This window comes from Helianthus annuus, chromosome 4, assembly GCF_002127325.2.
Source record: "Helianthus annuus cultivar XRQ/B chromosome 4, HanXRQr2.0-SUNRISE, whole genome shotgun sequence".
Lineage (NCBI taxonomy): Eukaryota > Viridiplantae > Streptophyta > Magnoliopsida > Asterales > Asteraceae > Helianthus > Helianthus annuus.
In genome coordinates this window covers 12,479,351-12,497,110 of record NC_035436.2, presented here as the reverse complement: position 1 = coordinate 12,497,110, position 17,760 = coordinate 12,479,351, and the positions used below count along the sequence as shown (strand labels likewise).

The 17,760-nt window shown below is 39.4% G+C and overlaps 1 protein-coding gene across 1 annotated transcript; it reads right to left on the bottom strand.

The window, feature by feature from the left end:
• Nucleotides 1-13,980: 13,980 nt before the first annotated feature.
• LOC110932949 (uncharacterized acetyltransferase At3g50280) lies at nucleotides 13,981-17,760 on the bottom strand. The gene is made up of 2 exons (XM_022176200.1): nucleotides 16,824-17,760; nucleotides 13,981-14,396 (listed from the first exon to the last, which is right to left on the bottom strand). Exons 1-2 carry the CDS (start codon nucleotides 17,758-17,760, stop codon nucleotides 13,981-13,983), a joined length of 1,353 nt encoding a protein of 450 aa, XP_022031892.1.

Genomic DNA, 17,760 nt, shown 5'->3' with positions numbered 1-17,760 from the left:
AGGAGGAAACCCAATAAATATGGGAAAAACCCCCTTGTGGGAATCGAACCCATGACCTATTGGTCCCAAAGTGTTGGTGCACTTGTGTCTGTACTTTGTCTGTATTCGGTCTGTATGTAAACGATGTCCTAAGTCAGTTTGTAAGTTGACCAAGTCAACTATCCTCCTAGTTTGACTTGGCCAACAGTTGGAATATGTTTGATATGTTTGTCTGAATCGAAGGATAGCCTCGAAGGATACTGTTGATCCTTCGAGGTGCTCGAAAGATATGCTTCGAATGATTAGACCTCGAAAGATGATCTTTCGAGGTCCCTGCTTATCCTTCGAATACTTTGTCCTCGATAGATGATCCTTCGGACCATCTATCGGATCCTTCGACCAGACATCATGGGCTGGGTATATATATACCCATGCAGTGTAGTGTGAAAGATAGATGCACACTTAGAGAGACAGACATTCTGTGGAGAGCATTCTGTCCGAAACACACACACACACTTTGAGAGTTTGCAAACTGATTGTAAACATTGTGCTTGTAACCGGAAACTTTCTACGCATTAATACAAGTGGTGTTAATCGTTGAATCTTGTGTGTTCTTGTGGTTGTTCTTGTATTATCTCGGTTTGCTCGCTAGCTTGGATTCCGCACTCGCTAGTGAGTTAGTATAACAAGGTTTAGGTTTGTTCTCGATCCTCCGAGAGGGACCTACAAGTGGTATCAGAGCTTGGCTCTTTACCTTGTTTAAAACCGGGTTTTTCAAGTTCTTGGTGTGTGTTTGAACACTTGGTTTAACACCCGTTTTTGTTGGTTTTTCTACATTTTTAAACTGGAAAACGTGTTTTAAACTTACCGGGAGTGTTCACAAGTGGGTTGGGTAACTTAAAAATTGTTTTTAAGTATCTTTGTGTTTTCCGGCAAAAATTCCGGTTAAGGTTCCGGTGACTGGTTATAGGATAAGGTTTTCCTTTTTAGGCCATATTTTCAAAGTTGGTAGGAAAGGACATTCTGCCATACCTTTTGCCGAAAGTTGACCTTCACCAACCCATCACCTTTTCACCAACCTTTCACATCAGCGTCAGTTGTGTCAGAACCTCTCGAAAGATATCCTTCGACTTCGAAAGATTATCTCTCGATCAAGGAAGGCTCGAAAGACTATCATCCTTCGACCCATCCTTCGAAGTCTGAAACATATCCTTCGATAAAGGAATCTATTCGAAAGATAAGTGTCCGAAAGATAGGGATTTATCTCGAAAAGTGTGAATCTTTCGAGATTTTGAATCTTTCGAAGCCAGTGCTCGAAAGTCAACAGTGATCCTTCGAACACTGTTGATCATTCGAACAAGTGTGTTCTTTCGAAAGTCAGCTATACGAAAGATAAAGATATTCGAAAGATAAGGATCCTTCAAAAGGGGAATCCTTCGAGTTCTTGAATCTTTCGAAATCATTGTTATTGTTCGAGATTCAACAGTAATCTTTCGAGTACTGTTAATCCTTCGAACAAGAGTTGATCCTTCGATTGTGGTCAGGTTATTGTTAACAAGTTTCTGTGATTTCAGATCTTTCGGAACAGAATCCTTCGGCCGTGATATCTTTCGGATTACTCACTTAGCATTTATTTTGCTTATCTATCATGAATCCGAGTTGGTGGAATCCGGCCCCAGATAATGGTGAATATACAAGATCAAATGTCACTCCCTCATGGTGGGGTACACCGGCTCCAGACGATGGAAAATACACGAATACAAGGTCATCTCCTTTATGGGCTGAGTCGCCGGTATCAACTTCTTCTCAAGGAAATCAATGGGCTTTGGTATCGAATCAAACTCCGAGCATTCAAAGTATTCTACTAAGTGAAAGTGAAACAGGAAGTTTGAATCGACCTCCAAAGTTGATGCATTTGAATGAATATCCAGGATGGGTTGAGAGGTTTAAAACATATGTTCTTGGTCAAAATACGGAACTGTGGATACGTTTCACCACAGATTTCGATCAAGCCATAGAGGTTGCTGCTTCAGATTCTGCTACGTTTGCTGATCTTCCAGAAGATAAAAAGAAAACCTATGATCTGGAAAAGAAGGCATACGCCATTCTCACTCAAGCATTGAGCAAGGATATCTACCATCAGTTTGTCAGCTTCAAGACAACAAAGAAGTTGTGGGACGGATTGAAAAACAGAGGAGTGGGAAATGCAGCAACACGTCAAATGCGTCATGATCTTCTCAAGAAAGAATTCGAAGGTTTCACTTGTATGGATAAGGAGTCCTTGGGAGATATGACAAGCCGATTTTATCATCTGCTTACAGAATTGGATAATTATAGTGTAGTGACAACTCAAGCTGAAGTGGTGAAGAAGTTTGCTGATGCTTTGCCTCCTCAATGGAGTAGTTTCTTGGAAATCCTGAAGTACAACGGAGTGTTGAGAACCACTAATATCAACGAATTCGTGCAACTTTTGGAAAACAAGGATCAGGAGGAAACATTAAAGGCGAAGAGAGTTCCATTGCCACAGAATCCAGAAATGTACTGTGGAACTTCCAATTCTTCGTCTGCAAGAACCGGTCCACATGCTCCACTTCAAACAGCGTTTGTCACAAGCACAGATTGTTTTGGCAACCCAATACAAGTTCCTGTTAAGCCACCTCCCACCACAGACATGTATGGAAATCCAATCCAACCACCTCCACCTCCTCCTGCTCAACAACAACAACGTGCATGTTATGGAGGAACATCATCTGCTGGTCAACAATCAAAGTCAAGTACAGTGCAGCTCGACACGTCAAGCTTCTCTAAAATCAGTGTAGAAGTAGCTAAGGAACACATGGAGCTGCTTAACACTGTAGTGAGCGCGTACTGTGGGTTGATAGAAGGTCAGATTGGCAATATTAATCTGACACAAGAAGATTACAGGCAGATTGATAAAGAGGAGATGGACTTGATGGACATCAAGTGGGCCTTTGCGAGTGCTGTGAGAAGAGCAAAGGATTGGATGGAGAGTACTGGAAGAACCAGCTTGGAAAGTAAGCGAGACACCAAGTATGGGTTCGATAAGCAGGCTGTTAAATGCTTCAACTGTGGTGAAAGGGGTCACTTTAAATGGGAATGCACCAAGCCAGCCCAGCACGGGAATCAAAACCCCTTCAGAAACCAAGGCAACCGGCAGAACAGAAACAATGATCGTACCATGGTACCCGTCAACAACCAAACCAACCGGGCACTTGCGGTTCAGGTGGATGAAGGTTGTGACTGGTCAATCCAGTTGGGTGGTGATGCTCCTGATGGAACAGCATGTTTTGCTCAGATTGTGAAGGAGCTAGTTCACACCAGTGGTGGAGAATCTTCTGCCAGTGGTGGTGAATCGTCTGAAGATGAAGACTCTTCTGGGTCCAGTAGAAGTGTTGATGAAGAATCATCCAATTCTGGTGATGATCATGTGGGTGAGACATCAAATGCAGCAATCGATGCAGATATTGATGAACTCTTGGAGGAAGCTGCAGCAGAAACTCAAAGAAGATCTATTCTGGTGGATCAAGCTGCCTATACTTCGTCTTCTCTCCATTCAGCCTTTATGGCTAATGTCGACGGTTCATCAAGTCAGGTATGTGTCGATGAACCCACTGCTGTTAATTGTGATGAATGTGCTAGGTTGCATGCTAGATGTGCTGATCTGGAGAAAAGTATGTCTGAGTTGCAAGGCAAACATGATGCTTTACAAGCTAGTTTGTTTGACTTGCAAGACAAACATACTACTGTGAATGAGAATTTGAGTGACTTGCAAAGTAAGCATGACGCTTTGCAAGAAAAATATGATGTGACCTTTCTCCACAATCAGAAATTGACTGTGGATCTCTCAAAATGCACAGAAGCCAACATGTTTCATGAAAACCATGAAAAAGAATTTAAGTCAATGATTGAGACATTAAAGAAAGATAAAACTGAATTGACAAAAATGGTTTCAAGAAAACAGACGGACATTAATTTGTACATCTCTCGTCTTGAAACAATGCAAAAAGAGATGGCTTGTGTGAAAACCGAAAGTGATGCGATCCAACTCAAGCTAGACAGTTATTTGAGCTCTAGCTATGTGTTAGATCACATCATTGATGTTCAGAAGGAAAAGAGAGATGTCACATGCATAGGCTACAAGAAGTGTCCACCACCAGTGAGACATAATTATGATGCCACGCCTGATGAAGAGGACAGGGTTTTCTTTGAACCTTCTGTGCCTCTAGATGTTAAGGAGTTTGCTGCAGGACTCGGATACCAAAAGGAAGTATCCTCAGATTCAGATGTGTCAGCAGATACATTTGTGAGTGCTGAACAGAATCAAGATCCTCCAGTTGTGATTGAGGATGCTGATTCGTCTGATGATGAATCTGATGATACTGTCCCAGCAAAGTCTGATGCGATAGTCAAAAATGAGGACATACCTCTTGAGAATCACATTCTATGTGATCCCCCTGTACAACCCGCTAAGACTGTTGCAACTGAGTCCTCAACTGCAGAAGAGCCGGAGAGTGTGAATTTGCTGTACACTCTAGTTGGTAATGACAAAATTTACTCAGACAAAGATTTTCCCACTAAGAATGTTAATCAATCCTTAATCTGCAAAGTCTTTGAAAATTCGACAAGTAAGTTTTTGGGAAAGACAGGACCACGTGTTACAGTTACACAGTGTCCTCCTATTCCAAAAGCTGAAATCCGAAAGCAATTTGGTAACAAGAAATTACCAACAGTGCCAAAACAGCAAAATCACACCAAGCCTAAAGGAAAATCACCGGCTCAAGTCCAAAAGAAGCCGAACCAAAAGAAGAAGAAAAATGTTAACTTTGTGAAATCGACGAGAACAGACAAAATTGAAAAGTTTGAAAATCAATCTAACTTAGATTTTGTCAAGAAAACTATTGTCGAGAAAAGAAATGAACCAAGCAGTTCAAAGCCTAGTACCTCGGGCTCACAAAGTTCAACATCTTCGGCTAAGCGATCACATGATTCTTCGGGGTTTGTTGAACGAAGATCATGTTTTGAGTGTGGAACCATTGGGCATATTATTAGAAACTGCCCATATCTTCATAAGCAGAAAGGAAAGGTTGATGATCCCCGTGGCAAAACTGACCGTAAGCCTACTGTTTCCACAAAACAAGATCCCCGACTTGTAAAAGAAAGGGAAAAGAAACAGAAACGGCAACAGGTCAAGAAGATTGAAAAAGCAATTAAAATCGATGTGGTTCAAAAACAATCTGTTGCTGTAAAACCAGACAATTCTACAACTTCAAACAATCAAGAAGTTAAAGTTTTAAAGAAAGACACTGGTAAAACAAAACAGACATGGAAACCTAAATCGGTTACTGAATCAGGGGGACCATCACAATTCACCAACCATCAAAGACAAGAAGTTATTGTCATTGATGAAAATGGAAGACCCAAGACCACAATGGCTTGGGTCCCCATCTCCAACTAATTCATTTGAGTTCATGTGCAGGGTGCTTCAGGAGGAACTATCAGTAGTCATTGGATTGTTGATAGTGGGGCATCCAGGCACATGACGGGCGACATGAAGCTTCTCTACGACGTTAAATCTATTAGAGGAGGTTATGTTGCTTTTGCTGGAGATAAAGGTGGATACATTACGGGTGAAGGAATGATATCTAACGGGATTGTCAGCTTTGACAAGATCAACTTTGTGCAGCAGCTTGATCACAATCTTCTCAGTGTTTCTCAAATCTGTGACAAGAAATTTTCAGTACACTTTGATGCTAATGGATGTTATGTGCTGAAACCCGGCTTCAAAATTCCAAAAGAATGGATTCTCTTGTCGGCTCCAAGGATAAATGATTTGTACGTCCTTGACATGAGCCAGGCTATTACTACGTCTGCACAAGCAACTTGTTTCGTTTCCAAAGCCACAGAAAAAGACACTATCTCTTGGCACAGACGAATGGGTCACATTCACTTACGAAAAATGAATCGTTTGGTTTCAAATGAATTGGTGAATGGTGTTCCCCTCAAAAATTTCCATCTTCAAGACGTCTGTGTTTCGTGCCAGAAAGGAAAGCAAACGAAGAAGAAGCACCCTACAAAGAAGATCAACACGGTGGCAGTTCCTCTTGAACGCTTGCACATGGATTTGTTCGGTCCTGTCAAGCACAAGAGTATTCGGGGTGATCAATACTGCCTCGTGGTTACTGATGATTATTCAAGATTTTCTTGGGTTGCGTTCATGGCACACAAGAGTGAAACCTTTGGCATTATCAAAAACTTGATCATTCAGATTGAGAATTTGTATAAGTTGAAGGTTAGGCGGATACGTAGCGACAATGGTACTGAATTTAAAAATCATTCCATGACGGAGTTCTGCACTTCAAAGGGTATTCTTCATGAGTTTAGTGCAGCTTATACTCCTCAACAGAATGGTGTCGCTGAACGTAAGAACCGCACATTGATCGAGGCTGCTAGGACAATGTTGGTAGAGTCGCAGCTACCCATTCCATTCTGGACTGAAGCTGTGGCCTCTGCATGTTACACATTGAACAGAGTCCTTACAGTCAAAAGGCACAACAAGACCTGCTTTGAGCTTCTTCAAAAACGGAAACCAGATTTGTCTTATCTCGAACCGTTTGGAGCTCCATGCACAATCATCGATCCTAATGGAAAGTTTGGGGCAAGAGCAATTGATGGATACTTTCTTGGGTATGCCACCCCTAACTTACGAGTCTGGAATCTAGAGACTAAAAGGGTCGAGGAATGGTCTGAGGTCAGAGTACAAAGGCACACCTTGCCAGTCAAAAATCCGGGTCAACCTTGGATGTTTGAGTACGATGACTTCTTCAATTCGATCAATGTTGAAGCCGTTGAAGAAAATGCTGCGGCTAGGATGTTTTTCGAGAGTGACAATGCTACAGTTTCACCGGTGATTCGTCCAATTCTTGTAAATCAAGAACCATCTTCTTCGGTGAACAACAATACTCTCAACAATGAGGATTTTCATGATGCAAACGAATTGAACGAATCTTCAGAGGATGATGAATTTCTAGATGCAGATCAGAAAGCTCCTACAACAGCAGTTCATGGTACTTCAGAGGGTACTCCTCCAGTGGATACACATAGAACAGCTGAGGCTACTGCATCATCCTCTTCGTCAATTCCGGGCCTTGAATTGGTTGTTGATCTTAACCTCAACAACCTGGGTATAAATGTTCCAGTTCCAGATAATCCAGAAACAAGGATTCATAATACCCATCCTCAACAAAACATCATTGGAAATGTGCAAAGTGGCGTTCAAACAAGAAATATGTTGCGAAACAACAACAATGCAGGCTTGTATGCAGCTATTCGAGAATCCGGGCAACAAAACGACTGGTCCTTCGCGTGTTATGTCTCACAGGAAGAACCAAGAACGTGGAAAGAAGCCTTGAAAGATAACGCTTGGGTTGAAGCAATGCAGGAAGAACTGCAACAATTCCAGAAGCTGGGTGTCTGGAAACTAGTAGAGAAACCTGCTGGATACAAGAAGATTGGTACCCGTTGGGTTTTCAAATGCAAAAAGGATGACCGCGGAGTTGTTATCCGAAACAAAGCACGTTTAGTCGTTCAAGGTTTTCGTCAGATTGAGGGGATCGACTACAACGAAGTGTATGCACCAGTGGCACGTCTCGAAGCAATTCGAATCTTTCTAGCCTATGCATCTTTCAAAGGATTCAAGGTTTATCAGATGGACGTGAAAAGTGCATTCTTACATGGTGTGGTTGAAGAAGAGGTGTACGTCGAACAGGCTCCAGGTTTTGAAGATCCTATCCATCCCGATCGGGTTTGGTTGCTTAACAAAGCTCTCTATGGTCTACATCAGGCACCGCGAGCTTGGTATGCAACCTTATCTCACTATCTGCTGGAGAACGGTTTTCGTAGAGGTCTTATCGACTGTACTCTTTTCATCAAAGAACAAGATGGAGATCTTCTTCTGGTACAGGTATACGTTGATGACATTATTTTTGGTTCTACTAATGATGTTTTGTGTAGGGAATTCGAGCGCATTATGCAGGAGAAATTCGAGATGAGTGCTATGGGGGAAATGACTTTCTTCTTGGGCCTTCAAGTACAACAAACAGAGTCTGGGATATTCATCCATCAGACTAAATATGTTGGCGACATCTTGAGCCGGTTCCAGATGTCTGATGCAACGCCCATTGGTACCCCATTGCCAACTAATCACGGAATTACTCCAGACTTGAAGGGAGAAGCTGTTAGCCCTTCAAACTATCGCGCTATGATCGGATCTCTTATGTACCTCACAGCATCAAGGCCAGACATAATGTACCCGACGTGCCTTCTTGCCAGATATCAAGTTAATCCGAAGGCCTCACATCTTGCTGCTGTTAAAAGGATTTTTCGTTATTTGAAGGCGTACCCTGACACCGGTCTGTGGTACCCTAGGGATAATAACTTTGAATTGGTAGCTTTCAGTGATTCTGATTTTGGCGGATGCAAAATCGACGGCAAATCCACAACGGCTGGATGTCAGTTCTTAGGAAATCGCCTAGTTACATGGCAGTGCAAGAAGCAGACGTGTGTCGCTACATCAACATGCGAAGCTGAATACATAGCTGCCTCAAGTTGTTGCTCCCAAGTTCTTTGGATCCAGCAACAAATGTGGGACTACGGTTTTGAATTCCTAACTTCTCCTATTTACTTTGATAATTCTGCTGCTTTAGATATCACTAGAAATCCTGTGCAGCACTCAAAGACCAAACACATCGAAATCAAATATCACTTCATACGTGATTGCTTTGAAAAAAGGCTAATCGATGTTGTTAAGGTCCACACCGATGACCAACGTGCCGACTTATTTACCAAAGCTTTTGACAAATCTAGATTTGACTTCTTATTATTGGTAAATGGCATTAAGGTCAAGCAAGAGTAAAACCAACATCGGAAAATCATTTTTGTATATATCTTTGTGTGTTTTAAATTTATCTTAGTTTATTGAATTTAGGGGGAGTAAATCCAAAGTCTGAAAATCCAAAAACATCGAAAAATTTCAAAAACACAAAAACAATAGAAAAACAAAAATGAGTTTCCTGGCGAGCAAAAGAGAAAATGATAGTACATCAGTGGTCTATCCAAACCTCTTTAAACCTTAAATGCAAAACGATAAGCAGCTCTATATAAGATGTATCGGTAGGCTCACAATCATTTTAAAGTGTGCAGGGTGATATAAATCTTAATCGACTGAAGACCAGGTGGGAACCATTCATTGGCATATGGTCTTAGTACCGAAATTTCGTTTGATAGATTGCCGAGGTTCTGAGATATTCGGTCTTTATGCTGCTTATCATCTGGGTGTCATGGTTGTATCTTTTACCGAAAAATAACGGGGACGCAAGTCTAGATCTTCCATGATACTATACATACGTGTACATAATACATACTGCATTCGACCTCAATAAGTGATAAACAATCACATGTCCAAATCAAATAAGTGATAAAATATCACATTTATCCGGGTGTCAAGTTCGTCTCTCTGCTGTACGGAAGTACTGACCTGTTCACGGACTTGCACCTGTGCCCTCATGCATACGAAAATCAAGTTCCTCATCAATAAGTGATTATATCACATAGGGCTTGTTTTCAATTCAAAATAAGTGAGTATCTCACAATTTATACGGTCAAACAGATGATAATCGGTATACTCACCGGTAAGATGAACTCTCGTGCATACCTTGATACGGGAATGTGTCGTGATGTGGATGAACACCGGTCGGTAAGTATAAATCATACCTTAACGTATCCCCTCGCCATGATTACATCTGATAAGTTGAGCTTAAGTGGACAACAATACCGATAATTGTTATAGGATGCTTATCTTAATGTTAACTAACTGAACAACAAGAGTGTTTTGGCATGACCGTACACTGATATGATTCTCTTACCCTCGAAACTCACAAAAAGAATGTTTGTATATATTTATTTATTTACTGCTTAACTTTTATTGTTTTCTTTTTAAACAGTTTCGTCGTTTGGTGCATATCAGCACGACATTAGCGGTGATGTCGTTTGATAACACTCAAAGGATTTTAAATTGTTGTTTTCTTTTAATTTCAAAAATACCAAAAAGATTTTAGGCGTGTTTTAATATAAACTTTATAAAAGCCAAAAAAAAAAAAAAAAAAAAAAAGATTTTATTTCTGCTTTATTTTCGATCGTACGATGTTGGAACTCGAGTCTTCGTTACCTGAAACCTGAATGAAAACCGAACTGACTAAATCTTCATAAACGGTCAAAATTTGCATGTTTGAAAGTTAAAACTAAAATTGGCAAATTTATTAAACTTTCAAACTGTCGGACGGTGTTTGGTTGTGACATGGTCATTCGTGTGTCATTTGTTTATACTATATTCCAAGCAGTTGTTCTCATTACGCGTTTAGATTTCTTGCATGTGCAGATTCTAAAGGCTAGGAGAACATGGTCGATGACAAGCCTTGGAATGAGGACACGACGAGAAGGCGCTCAAAAGATGAAGATGATCGAGTTGCCGCTGGCCATCATCAACACCACAAGGATCTCACTTCATAAAGATAAAGTCTTTTCACGAGCATAACTCAAGGGGGAGCTTATGTTAAGGGGGAGTTTGTCATCACACTTCCTACATGATACGGGTAGTTTGTTGATACACTCTCTACTTTCAAGACGTGAAGACTTTGAAGATCCTCCGACATTGAAGACTTGAAAGGACATCAGAGTTTTGGTAACTCGAAGACCAAAGACCGTCGAAGTTCAAGACAAGTCTGCAACTATGGAAGATAAAGACAAAGCTACAGCCAAGGGGGAGTTTGTTGGTGCACTTGTGTCTGTACTTTGTCTGTATTCGGTCTGTATGTAAACGATGTCCTAAGTCAGTCTGTAAGTTGACCAAGTCAACTATCCTCCTAGTTTGACTTGGCCAACAGTTGGAATATGTTTGATATGTTTGTCTGAATCGAAGGATAGCCTCGAAGGATACTGTTGATCCTTCGAGGTGCTCGAAAGATATGCTTCGAATGATTAGACCTCGAAAGATGATCTTTCGAGGTCCCTGCTTATCCTTCGAATACTTTGTCCTCGATAGATGATCCTTCGGACCATCTATCGGATCCTTCGACCAGACATCATGGGCTGGGTATATATATACCCATGCAGTGTAGTGTGAAAGATAGATGCACACTTAGAGAGACAGACATTCTGTGGAGAGCATTCTGTCCGAAACACACACACACACTTTGAGAGTTTGCAAACTGATTGTAAACATTGTGCTTGTAACCGGAAACTTTCTACGCATTAATACAAGTGGTGTTAATCGTTGAATCTTGTGTGTTCTTGTGGTTGTTCTTGTATTATCTCGGTTTGCTCGCTAGCTTGGATTCCGCACTCGCTAGTGAGTTAGTATAACAAGGTTTAGGTTTGTTCTCGATCCTCCGAGAGGGACCTACACAAAGTCTTATCCCACCCCCAAAATGCCACTAGGCTACAAAGCCATGGGCGACGTTTAACATGTAATCAGTATTCTTCTGTAGTGCAATAGGCATGTTAGTGAACAAAGTTTAGTTTTTTTGTTGATTTTTAGCATTATGGATGTTTTAAATTTATGGGTATTGCATAAGAAATAGTAAATAGTCAAATCTAGTGTATTTGCATAGGTGGAATTTCATATCTTTTTTAACGAATAGCAATTACTCAGCCCGGCCCTTGAAAGTTCCAGTATTGCATAAGAAATAGTAAATAGTCAAATTTAGTGTATTTGCATAGGTGGAACTATAAAGAAAGTTGAGGAATTTTATGATTATGAACTGAAATTGACCCTTAGGCATATTTTAAAAACAAGATAACTAATATATCATTTCTGTTAAGCAACCAGTCCAGTTGTCATTTCTACTCAAAATTTATCATTGACGTCAATTAAATAAATTAAACAGTAACTAGTAACTCATGATGATGATGATGATGATGGTCAATCACAGGGCGCATACTCCAAGAGATAAAGGGTTTATGATGCGAGATTACCGTTTTACTTCGGCTCCAGACGGTCAACCTAACCGTTGACTGATGCTAGGTGTCATTTGGCGAAAGTTAAAAGATAGAGTGTCAGAATGCAATCTAGACCAAACCACAGTGTGACAAATTACACTTTACTCTGAACAATACGCTAAATATGATAAGACTATCTCCAACTGAAGATCCGTAAACCCGTCCGAGATGACTTGGCATAAATCCAAGTTTACAGGCTCAACGGAGCATATCTGATTAGGACAGATCCGTGAGAAAAATCCTACTGCAAAGGCGTCATATGTTTTGGTTATTGTGCCACTTCCTTTTCATTTTTTTTCTTTTATTTCAACGATAATATGGAATCTTCAACACAACCACCCATGAAGAATGTGAAGACTTGGAATAAGGCTCCAAATTGCTGTGAAATTTTGGAAAGCTTGAATAGCTTGAATGGAGCTTTAATGGAAAAAGAAAGGTTGCAGAGAAGGTGAAGTGTAAAAGGTAAATAGAAAGAAGTTGTTTTAATGTTAAAGTTTTATAATCACCCCTCTAGTTAAAGTAAATTACACAGAAAACCTTTAAATTTTTTAAGTTTTATAAAATCAAATTTAAAAAAAAAACAATTTAAAAAAATAATAATAATCGGTTTGCTGTAGTGACATTTCTATTTTTTTTAATATCTAGTTTAGTTTTGTAAACTTTTATTTTTTAAAATTCACCAACTCAGTATATACACTTTATTTACCAAGCTTTTATTTAAAATTCACCAACTCGGTATATACACTTCATTTACCAAACTTTTATTTACTTTTTTGATACTACTTAATTATTTATATTAATTATTTGATCATTTAATTATTTGCATACATTTAGTTAATTTAAGTAATTAAATTTAAAGGAAAATGGGTGATGATGTGGAAAATATAAGAATGTGTAAGGATGTTTGTATTTAGTTAATTTAAGTAATTAAATTTAAAGGAAAATGGGCGATGATGTGGAAAATATAAGAATGTGTAAGGATGTTTGTATGGTTGGAGATGAAATTAGGGTTTTTAAGGATAAGGATTTTTAAAAATTTATAAGGATATGATGTGGCAGCTGATTAGGCAGCTAAGGGCGTCTAAGGGAGCCCTTAGCATTGAAGATAGTCTAAGTATATTGTCACCAAGTTCTAACCCTTTTAAATAGAATTGTTTAAGAGAATTCATGCGTTTGAAAATACTTTTGAAATATGAAAACGAGTTAGTTTAGGTTTTGTTTTGTTTTTTTTTTTTTTTAAACTATAATGGGGTAAATGTAGCGTGTTTCAAGAGAGGCTTCAGCCTTTTTTTATTATATTTTATCCATCATAACTTTAAACGGACATAACTTTTGCATATGATAATATATATTTTAAATTTTTAAAATTACACCAAATTAAAAATGATAAAATTCTATTTAATTTTGTGAAATTTAAAAAATATTACTATATGAAAAAGTTGTGCTCGTTTAAGAATTATGGTGGAAAAGAAAAAAAAAGTAAAAGGCTGAAGCCTCTTAGAGACGCCACGGAAGGTGGTGTAACGTCTCTAAGAGACGCCTCAAGTGGCTATTTCGTAAAAAGTGTGGGTTAATAGCTATTTTCGTGATTTTCCCTTTTGTTTTCCTTCTATATTTTTGACTTTTTTTCCTCGTTTTTTTTTTTTTTTTTCTAGATGGTTTTTCGTTTGCGGGTGTTGCTTTTTAGCTCTTTTTCTGTTGTTGTGTTTGCGCTTGCCGATGTATGTCTCTTTATACGCCATTCAAATGATGACACGTGTTCGTGCGACTGTAGCACCGACCTTTCTTTTTAAGAGTTAAATAAATCAATATAAAACTCCACTTAAAATGGGTATACACCTAAATGAGAAAAACACTAAAAATATTAAAGCTTAGAAATTTTTCATTACCTTAACTCAAGAATTTAAAGATTACATTTAACTAGTGAAATTATTCATTAAAAATAGTCAAGAACTCTTCATCAGATTCGAAAGCAGCCATGTGTTCCGGCAACAAGCAGACTTCCAAATCAATGCTTCCTCCGCCCTCCCGTCCGGGATACGTCGTCACCTTTCCGTCAAACTTATTACCATACCCACTCAAAACCGCCAATGCTTTCCCCATTCCAAATTCATTTCCATACATGTCAAACCTAGGCGAGCTCCCCATATATACACTATTTTTGTCAAAATGCACCCTCGCATTTACGACATACGGGCTCTTCACCCACGCTTCCATCCCTTCCTTAATTCTTTCACCATTATGTCTTGCCACAGCTCTGTGCAACCGTAATGCCGCCCACCCGACACCATGATCACCCAACTCCCTCGCCGTTGTTAGTGCCCTCACTGTCTGAACCATATTACCTAGAGTTTGGTAGATCCCGGTCAGGATAAATTGTATTCATCTCAAATTATGTTACAAATATATATATTCACACAAACATGAACAATTTTTTAGAAATATGTAATCTTGAAATAATGGGACTTGCTATTCAAAAATTGGTTGCGGCGCAGCTTGTTGCACATTTATTTGTCATTCTTCATTTTAAAACTTTTTCAAAAAACCCATTTATAAAAAAAAAGTTTTAAACATACCCTAATCTAATCTAATCACACTATTGCAAAACTAATAAAAAAAAACAAGTTCTAAAAAATAAACTAGAAAGCTAACTTAGGTTCATTCATGTGCTTAACTGTTGGGGTTGAACATGGTTTAATCAGAACATCATCATCATTCTGATGATGTAAACGTCTGTTTGCAGCGGACATGTTTGACATACTTGAACAAACAATAACGAATGAATGGACAGACAATTATCGTAGAGAATTGAGTGTCTTGGTACCGGTTAATGTTGCCGGTCCTTACACTTATATACATGACAAACTTGGCGGTTAATTTAAGCGGGAAAACTGTCATTGGCAGTTTTGAATTACCCGCTTATAATATCCACCATACCTTATCACTATGATCCGAGTTCTAGCTATCACAAACATAAGTACATATACATATCATAAATTAAGTTTAATTGTTTCATCTAATACTTCCCCCTAAACTTAATTACGTTTAGAAACACCCTTGAGAACGCTTGCATTTGCTTCTTCAACAGCTTTTCTTGCATAATCAAAGTTGAATTTTCTTCTTTTCTTGTGTGCATTCCATGCTCCTTCCCAACTGTTTTCTGCATACAGCGCATACGATTCCACTTCAGTTACCTTCTTGATTTCTTCAGCACTTGTGCTCCTTCCGAGACTGCATTCAGGTACATCTTCCCTTTCCTTCATTCTTTCTGATTCATTGGCTCTTGTCTGCACATCTTTAAACTTATAATAATACACTAGAATATCTAAATACATGGCATAAACGGTCCGCATGTATTCACCATCCTTGTATTCAAAGCCCATGTCTTTAGCGATAATCGGCCAGAGATTATCTTCGGTTACACTGTTGTAACCACCATCCCGTTCCACAATCATGTACAGACTCAGCAAATCAACTTTCCTGTTCTCGGTCATCACCAGAGGTATTGGCCTAGTTGTTATGCCCAGGAAAGTTATAACAAACCAAGACACCATTTCATCGAATTTCTTTTCTAATTCGTACTTGTAATGGAACACAAACTTGCCATCCTCCAACATATTTAACAGATTCACACAATCCTTGAAATCATTGAATTCTAAAGCCCTTATGATCATAACACTCCAATCCGTTTCATCAGAGGAAACGTGTAAATCTTCGAAATAGGAGTTAAGGTATTCCTCTTTGTATTTTTCATTTACATCATTCAACCGTATGACCTTTTGTTTTTCTTTTAGGCCTAATTCATCTTCCTTCGACAGCCCCGTTATTTCATTTACAGTGTTATTGATTGGAGATGAGAACATAGGAAATATTTTGCACGTATCTCCATCCTTTTTAACCGTAAAGCCTTGCATTGTTAATTGATTTAGACTGAGTACATTTCTATCTAATTCTGGTGTGTATAAGACACCCTGAATCAACAACTTTTCATTATTGGATTTGACTTCTACAACCCCTATGCCCCGCATAAACAAGAAATCGTTTTCCCCCGAGTTGGTTTCAACCCCCACTAAATGTTTGATACGCTTGAAAACATTTAGATTACCGGCATAGTGTTGTGTAAATGAAAGACTAACATACCATATGTCTCCCCATGTACCGCCCTCTGAACCAGTCACAATCATCTCGTTCCTTTCTTCTACCGATTCCCTTTGCTTTCGTATCCCTGCATTTACCGCTTGAGAGACAAGTTGTGTGTTTTCATCATTCTCCTTTGATTTGCAGTCGTATATGAAGTGGCCTGGGCGATGACAATAATAACACAATTTTGTCCGATGAATTTTCTTTTGCAGTCTGGTTTCTTCATCTTGGCAGTGTTGGCATGGAAGGGTTGTCCCCGTGGCTCTGATACCACATGTTGGGGTTGAACATGGTTTAATCAGAACATCATCATCATTCTGATGATGTAAACGTCTGTTTGCAGCGGACATGTTTGACATACTTGAACAAACAATAACGAATGAATGGACAGACAATTATCGTAGAGAATTGAGTGTCGTGGTACCGGTTAATGTTGCCGGTCCTTACACTTATATACATGACAAACTTGGCGGTTAATTTAAGCGGGAAAACTGTCATTGGCAGTTTTGAATTACCCGCTTATAATATCCACCATACCTTATCACTATGATCCGAGTTCTAGCTATCACAAACATAAGTACATATACATATCATAAATTAAGTTTAATTGTTTCATCTAATATTAACGTTACCGAAGTAATTTTCAGGTAAAGGTGGGGATATCCTGCTTCTATTGTTAATGGCCATCATGCAATCGGTTTCTTGATCTGCTGGAACCCGCCGGGCGCGTGTGACGCACCTCCACACAAGGGCCGAGAGCGACTGTAAAGAGGAAATCTTCGTCGTATTACACTCCGAATTCGCTTTCGCCTTGAGTTTAGCGAGCGAACCCGACGAGAAGTGAAAGATTCGTTCCCTCAACATTGGGCGGTTTGGTCTATTTATGTATTCATCTTCATGGCTAAACGGGAGGTTGACAATCGGGTCGGATCCTGTTGGAATCCATCTGTCAAGGATTGGAAGACGTGAGATGTGAGTTAAATGACTGTTTTGCCCTTTGGATTTGAACATTTCTGACCAGGAGTTGATGAAATGCCAGTACGAGGTTCCATCAACTAACATATGGTTGATGGAACATCCTATAAAGATAGCGTCTACAAGTTTTGTCACTTTTACTGACAGTAACGAGAGTTCATGACCGTCGTTATTGACAGCTTGGTGATGATCAAAAAACGACTGAACAACCAAGGGCACGTCCGTTGGCATAAGGATGTCATCCACGGTTAGATTAACAGCCGAATGGATAAATCTAGCTCCGGGGCTATTCTCAGGGTTCAAAAACACGGTTAAAGAAGGCGGGTTTTCGTGTTTTACCGTGGCTAAACGGGCGGAGAGCGGGTGGAAATGAGTAAGTGTTGTGGAAAGAGACTCTTTGAGGTCATCCAAGAAGGTGGTTATAGAGAAATCTTGATTTTCAGGCAAGCGAAAAAGGAGACCGGTTTGAATGTAGTTAGTAGTAAGCATGAGGAGATCCCATGGTGAGAAGTAAAAGGGTTTCTTTGCTGCTTCTGATACGAATTTTGGGTTAATGAAGCAATCTGAAATGATTTCAACATTTGGAGAATTCAT